At 39.8% G+C, this 8,101-nt stretch overlaps 1 protein-coding gene across 1 annotated transcript; it reads right to left on the reverse strand.

Moving 5' to 3' along the window:
- Positions 1 to 3,219: 3,219 nt before the first annotated feature.
- Positions 3,220 to 4,158, reverse strand: LOC308705289 (olfactory receptor 8G17-like; the record flags this gene model as incomplete). The annotated part of the gene is made up of 1 exon (XM_081390230.1): positions 3,220 to 4,158. The coding sequence occupies one exon, from the start codon at positions 4,156 to 4,158 to the stop codon at positions 3,220 to 3,222; it is 939 nt and encodes a 312-aa protein (XP_081246356.1).
- Positions 4,159 to 8,101: the final 3,943 nt, after the last annotated feature.

Raw genomic sequence — 8,101 nt, forward strand, 5'->3', positions numbered from 1 at the left:
TGGAACCTCCACGTGTGGCTCCTGGACGGGATGAGGCAGGTTTGAGTACCCTGTAGCGGTGGTGGCTACAATCACTTCCGCTAGAGCATTGTCCACTAGACATGCCTATGCGTTGAAGTGGAAACTCTTCGTCAACTGGTGTTCTTCTAAAAATCTAGAACCCACGAAATGCCCCATCAGTGTCGTGCTTTCCTTCCTGCGAGAAGGGTTGGGGCGAAGGCTGTCTCCCTCCACCCTGAAAGTGTATGTTGCCGCCATTGCCGCACATCACAACACAGTTGATGGTAAGTCCTTAGGAAAGCACGACCTGATCGTCAGGTTCCTGAGGGGAGCCAGGAGGCTGAATCCTCCTCGTCCTCCCCTCGTACCCTCTTGGGACCTCTCAGTGGTTTTAACTGCCCTGCAGAGTGCTCCCTTTGAGCCTCTGCAATCAGTGGAGCTTAAGTTCCTGTCAATGAAGACAGCGCTCCTGGTTGCATTGGCCTCCATCAAGAGGGTAGGGGACCTGCAGGCATTTTCGGTTGACGAAGCGTGCCTGGAATTCGGACCGGCTAACTCTCACGTGATCCTGAGACCCCGGCCTGGATATATGCCCAAGGTTCTCACCACACCCTTTCGCCAGGTGGTGAACCTGCAAGCGCTGCCTTTGGAGGAGGCAGACCCAGCCTTGGCACTGCTCTGTCCAGTACGCGCACTCCGTGCTTACGTTGACAGGACGCAGTGTTTCAGGACCTCAGACCAGCTCTTTGTCTGTCATGGTGGGAAGCTGAAGGGAAAGGCTCTCTCCAAGCAAAGGTTGTCTCACTGGATAGTGGATGCCATTGCTTTGGCATACCAGCAGCAAGGTCGACCACGCCCCCTTGGTGTGACGACCCACTCCACCCGGAGTGTGGCATCCTCTTGGGCTCTAGCGCATGGCGCCTCGCTAACAGACATCTGCAGAGCTGCAGGCTGGGCGACACCTAACACATTCGCGAGATTCTATAATCTCCGAGTGGAGCAGTTTCTTCTCATGTACTCGCTTCAACTAGCCGGTAAGAGATTCTGCTCAGGTGTCTTCGCTTGCTCGCCATTCCTCTCCACAGACGGGATACGTGCGATATTTTTCTCAGGTGAGCCTGATAAGCCCTGAGTCTCCTCCAGCACTGACGACGTCAACGCCAGAGTTATGCCACCGGCAGCTTCGCGCTTGGCTAGGTGCCTCCATGTGCATGGTTCCCCTCCGGGCGACCCCCACATGTGTATTCCACTGTAAGCCTCTTTGAGCATGTGTCTTTCCCTTGGCAAGCCACCTTGCCACCCCTGGGGTTGAAATATTCCACCTGCGGCTAGACACCCCAGTGTTATTCCGTATGCAGCCCTTCGGGGTCATATGTGTATTCCAAGTCCCCCCCTTCGGGTTGGGCATGATTGCATATTTCCACTGGATATGCTTCCCAGTGTACCTTGGTATTCCTGTGTTAAGTAGGACTCCTTCGTCCATGCTAGTCTCACGACAGGGAGCTCAGACTTACGCAGGGCACTGGAAGACAGTCGAGAGGTGGCGTGATTACACTGGAAACCCCATTCGTCGTCATCCGACGTAATTCGGAGTGACAACGAAAGGGAACGTCTCGGTTACGTATGTAACCCTTGTTCCCTGAGTAGGGAACGGAGACGTTACGTCTCCCTGCCACTTCCGCTGGAACGCTGGAAAGCCTGATTTCAGTCTCGGCTCCTCAGCGAAGACATATCTGCATGTTGCCAGCGCACTTCCTTATATACCCCCAGGGTGGGGCGGAGTTACGCTATGCAAATTCCGCAGACCCATGGCATTTCTTTGCCATTGGCTCGTTTTATATACTCGAAGGTGATAGGATTTCTAAGCGAAACCCCATTCGTCGTCATCCGACGTAACGTCTCCGTTCCCTACTCAGGGAACGAGGGTTACATACGTAACCGAGACGTTACAGTCGTAAACTGTAATTTGTTATATTTATTTGCTTGGTCAGTGTCTTTCTGGTTTTTGGTTCATCCGCTTTTTTAGACTGTAAGAACCTTTGAAATAATTTAAATCTAATCTACAATTTTTTCTAAAAATACAATAATACAAAAAAAGAAAAAGAAAAAAAAAAGAATGGTCATTTGCCACAAATTTGGACCTGATAGATCAAATTATAAATATATTTTTTAAGCCTACTGTTCCGAATCGGTGTAAGGTAGGGAGACAGTTTTGAACACTGATGTCTTGTGAAAATTTATTTATTTATTTTTTTTTTTTTTTGAACAAAATCAAAAAATGAAGCTGGGGAAATTGGATGATTTGACACGTAATTGCCTACTGCAGTTACTAGTGCAATGCTTGTTTAACAAGTAAAGACAAGAAAACCACACCGGCATTAAGACAAGAGTCAAGAGTTTACTGTTTAAATATTGCTCAAAGCTATTAAAAGGACTATAATATATTTGTATAGTTCAGATGTTACGTACTTATACTTACAGCATGTATTTCATGTTTCAGACAAAGAAATAAATTTATAAAAATTAAGCAACTGTCAGGTTTCAGACATGAGTGAAAAGTATTAATCAAAGCATTTCACTTGCCTTTTACTATGATACTTGCAACTGGTACATTGCCGATAATTATGTATTAAACGTTTTGAATGTAAAAGGTCTGAAAAAGTCTGACAGTCTATACAACAGTAAATTAACTTAATTACATTTGTATCAGTAGATCAATGCAGTAAATCTGCTTTATATTTCAAATTCTAATAGAATAATATTTTAACAGATCCTAAAGAAGAAAAGTACACAAATATTTATGAATATTCTGGAGGGGAAATTACAAACTTCATGTAATAAAAAGATAAACCTTGAAATGGAAACGTTTAGTCAAAATAGATACTGTCTTGTGGTTACATTTATATCTGCCCAATTCACTACAGTTAAAATAGCCCTCTAGTTCAAATAAAATTGCTTATTTTCAGTGTATACTTTTACCAAATAGACGCATGATAAAGGGTGAGAAATACTTAAAAAAAAATAATATAAGATAAAGTGCTACAGTTTCCCCCCCATTTTTCTCCCTGACAATCAAGGGTAAGAATAGCATGCTCAAAATGCCTCTGTGAAAAAGATACATGTGTATTTAAAATAAATAAATAAATAATACAATACAGCAAGGTTTAGAGTTATATTATTAGTTGTTATATTGTAAAACAAACAAACAAAAACATTAAACTATGGATTCACCTTTTTTCTACACCAAAATTTTACAAACTTTTGTCTTATCTCTTTGGTTTGTAAACCATATACTAAAGGATTTAGTCCTGGTGGTACAATATGGAACATTATACTAGCTAGTTTCCTGCTGTCGGAGTATTCAGGAAACCGATGGAGAAAAATAAAACTAGCACAAGAAACAAACATGATTATATAAACAGCTATATGAGTGCTACAGGTTTTTATGGCTTTGCTGTTGAGTGATTTGTTTTTGCTGGTTATGCATACAGTAGCAATCTTACCATATGTTATAATTACAGACCCAAGTGAGAAGGTAAAGACAATCACAGTATAAACTATTCCAAAGACATTATTAATGACCACATTTTCACAGGACAGTTTAAACAGTGAGGCATTGTCACAGAAAGGGTTTTCAATGTTAGACCTGCAGCGAGAAAGGCGTACAGTGAGACCCAACAGAATTGACACCATGAATACTGACAGCCCCCAGGCTGATGCTGATAGTTTTACCACCATTTTATTGGTCATTATAGCTGTGTATCGGAGTGGATTACATATAGCTACATATCTGTCAAAGGCCATTATCATTAGCACATAATGGCATGCTACTGCAAATATATGCACAAAATAAGCTTGAATAACACACTCCACATATGTGATATAGCGCTGTGATGTTTCCCTTAACATGTCCTGCAGCAAGCGTGGCAAAATGACAGTTGTACCTAGTATATCATTTAGCGGCAAGTTACAGAACAGAAAATGCATAGGATGATGTAGATTCTTCTCTGTTGAGATCAGAATTATAAGTCCAATATTGGAGACCATTATAAAGACATAAACCAAAAGAAGCAAGATGAAAACAGGATAAGAAGATTGAGTTGTAACTTTTAGTCCCTCCACGAGGAGAATGCTGTTTGTGAACGTGAGGTTGTCCATTGGTTGCCCTGCACAATCCTATACCTATAGAGTACCTTACCAATAGAATAATAAAAAAAAAAACACTTGTCATTGTCATTTATAACATTTCGTTTGATACTGCTGCATTCCACTCTGCATTATATACTGTTTCAAGAAATGTATCATCATTTAATAGTATATTAAATGCAAATATCCCAAATGGTTCACAAATGCACATCTTGTCATCTGAACATTTTCATAGTGCAGCACACCATCAGCATGAACAACTCTTGTATCACCACATAGTAAATTGAAAAATCAAAGAACCTGGAAGCTGTTTTTGCTACAAAGTTATGCATTGCATAATTTAGTTGTCTAATAAAACAATACTTACTCAACACCCTGTTATTATCAAGAAAGACAGTCAAGTTTCTAGATGTTAAGTGAAAAACTGTTTACATGCCCTTAGCTTTTATTTTGTTTAACAGTGTTTATGTGATGTTGTCATCATCCCACAGGGGGAAACTTATTTATAGCCCTTGTTGTCATGATCAAAGTCACTGTAATGCATATTACACTGTATGTTGTATGCGTGATAATGTATCTGCAAATATTATGATCAATTTTAATGTTATGTTCATCCCAAAATTTTACTCACTTTCATATCATTCCAAAACTGTATGACTTTATTCTGTGGAATATAAAATAATATTTTGAGAAATGTTTAGTGGACATCAGTGGGCTTCAATTCTATTTGGTTCACAGCATTGTTCAAAATGTATTTTTTTTTTGTTCAACAGAGGAAAGAAAGTCAAACAGGTTTGGAATGACAGGATGTAATGTTACGAGTAATTAGAAGTTTTTGTTTTAAAATATATTAATTTAGCAATAGAAAGCTTTGTATGTGCTATTAGGAAGCTAAGCCCTGTTTGGAAATTTAAGAGAATTGTCTGACTAGGTGGTACTTTTTTTTTTTTATTCCCCAAGATGGGAAAAACCTAAGCTAACCAAACAAGAGTTAACTTAAGTTTTTTTTTTTTTTTTTTTTTAATATAGATAAAATAAAACAGACTTGCAGGACAGTGAAATGTGAAATTCAATTACTACAAGGGTTGGACAATGAAACTGATACACTGGCTAATATATGTCTGGTTTTACAGACAAGGCTCAAGCCTAGTCCCATAATAAAATGCATGTTTGAGCTGTCTTCACTGAAAGCAACTTGCACTGGCATATTTTAAAATGTGTCTTGTAAAATGTCTTAAGATGCACACCAGTAATGTTTTATAAAAAGCTATAAAAGCTTTTAAATTATGTTTATACAAGCTACTTTAAATTTAACTAAGGTCTACTCCTGGCTTAATCTAAGTCCTGTCTCTGAAACCAGGTCATAGTGTTGGAGGTTTCATACCTATAAATGTTGATCTCATGGTCAATCTTGACTGATTTTACATTCAATCAGTAAGAGCAGAGTGTGAAGATTGAATTAGCATAGCAACAGCACAGCTGTAAATAAAATATTTCAATCCACACAACATAATGGGAGACATATCAGAGTTTAAAGGCACTACTATACCGGTACCTGTTCAGTAGGATGGAAGCTGTAATGAGTGGAAATAAGCTGTGGCCCCTTTAAGAGCTGCGCGCGCCCTGTTGAACTGTCGGCAGTCTGTATTATAAGTGCACCTCGAATACCCCATGTATGCGGGTTATTTCAGTTTGATGCTCATTCTTATCCTACTTTTGTTTATCGAGTAAAGCTGTGGACGGTAGAACGGGTGACAGACAGTTACACGAGTTTGATTGGGGAATAAAGTGCAAGTTGTGAGATACCAATCGCCTCCGTGAGTCTGTCTGGCCTCTAATAACTTCATCTGTGAGCTATCCCTATTGTGTATATGTGCAGTGCCGTAAAGCAATTAGTTACATCGCGTGATATCAGGTCTCGCACCGATATACTTCCTGACGGCCCGCCGGCCCAAAGTTGCAAGTGTGGTTTTTCGACTCACAGGCGCTTGGGGGCTGCGCTACGACCACCATTCAACCCGAAAAAAGTCATATAACTATTCCAATGACTCCAAAGCTGTTCGGTTAGGGTAAAAAAGTTACGTAGTTCACTTTTAAAAGAGGACAAATTATTAGTGTACATCTTGCTGGTTCATCTGTGCTGGTCACAGCAAGTATTTGTGTTGTATTGAGAGCTATGGTATCCAGGGTAATGTCGGCATACCACCACACGAGGACATACCACATCCAACAGAGTAACTGTCGACGCAAGAGGAAGCTGTCTGAAAGTGATGTCCAGGTACTAACCCGGATTGTATCCAAAAAACATAAAAACACAGCTGCCCAACTCACTGCAGAATTAAATGCACACCTTGACTCTCCTGTTTCCACCAAACTGTTCGTTCAGAGCTCCACAGAGCCAGTTTTCATGGTTAGGCTGCTATAGACAAACCTTTGGTCACTTGTGCCAGTGCCAAATGTCAGTTTCACTGGTACCAACAGTGCAAATCTTGGGCTGTTGACATGTATTGTGCTCTGATGAGTCCACCTTCACTATCTTTCCCACATCTGTGGGAGTTGTGGTGTAGAGAAACCCCAAAGAGGCATAACACCCAGACTGTTGCATGACCATATTTAGAAACATTACTTTTCTCCACCTTAGCCTACACCAATCAGGGGTGTGTTTCCTAAAAGCATTGTTAGCCAAATATGTTCGCAAGTTCCATCGTTACAAACAATGCTAAACAATTCTGATTCCCAAAACTATAGTTCTGATGAACATTCATAAACATTGTGTGGTCGGTACTACAGCTCTCGACCTGTGGTTAGAAGCATATGTTTTTGTTAGTATGATGTTGACTAAAACAGGTCATGCTTTTTAACTAAATTAACAAGCTAACATGCTGTTCAGTGCTATGCTTTAACCCCAGCAAAGATCTTGGTTTGGACTGAGCAGGCTTATGTATAGGAATGTGCAGTGGAGCCAATATCTGTATCTGTATCTGTTACAGTCTCAAAATTATTTGTATCTGAATCTGTATTCGGATAAAACTGGATTTGGGTAGGCCTTTGACAGGAAATTTGTTAAAATAAATAAGATATAAGTCTCTTTATATCAATACAATCATCCACAAACTATTATGCAATATATGTTTTTCATGACAAATTTTACTGTTGAAGAGATACAATGCTATGAGTAAGTCCCAAACTTTTGTCTGGAAACATATTATGCCCCTTTTTACAAGATGTAATCTTGTAAGCCTCAGGTGTCCCCAGAATGTGAAGTTTCAGCTTTAAATATGCCACAAATAATTTATTATCCAATGTTGTTGTTACATTTTTGAGTCAAAGGAAAAACGTGCTATATTTGTGCATAGATCTTTACATGCAAATGACCCTGCTTTCCAAAAGTGACATTGCAGTTCTTCATAATCATGAAAGTTTATTATCTGAATGCGTTTTAAAGCCGTGTAGCGTCTGGACCAATTGGACAAACACAATTCATTTATTTAAATGAATAATCCAGCAAACTCACTGTGAAACTTTCACCAAAAGCTAACATCCTAAAAGTTAACACACTGGCAAGACGGTGTCTTGTTACAGGAAACACAGAGGGTTTTACGATCAAAAAGAATTTGGCCGCATGTGCAAGAGAGAGACAATGGGGAGACAGAAACAATCTTCCATGCAGACTTCGCTGCATTAATCAGAAACGAACTGATCTAGAACGGGAATGGGAGCGTGCATCCCAGAAACTGTGTGAATGATTGTGATGTTTTGTCTGCTATTATGTTTACACCATGGTATGTATTTTATTACACCATGGTATGTATTTTATTATACAACCAACGGTCAATGTAACTTTACCTGTATCATGTCTCCTATCTAATTAATCCTCATTTGATGACTCATGCTTTGATGTACATCACCTTCTCTTAGAATGCAGTGTGGATTTGTTATATCTATCTAGTATTAA

Source organism: Scardinius erythrophthalmus (genome assembly GCF_964197995.2).
Source record: "Scardinius erythrophthalmus genome assembly, chromosome: 17".
In the NCBI taxonomy this organism is placed as follows: Eukaryota; Metazoa; Chordata; class Actinopteri; order Cypriniformes; family Leuciscidae; genus Scardinius; species Scardinius erythrophthalmus.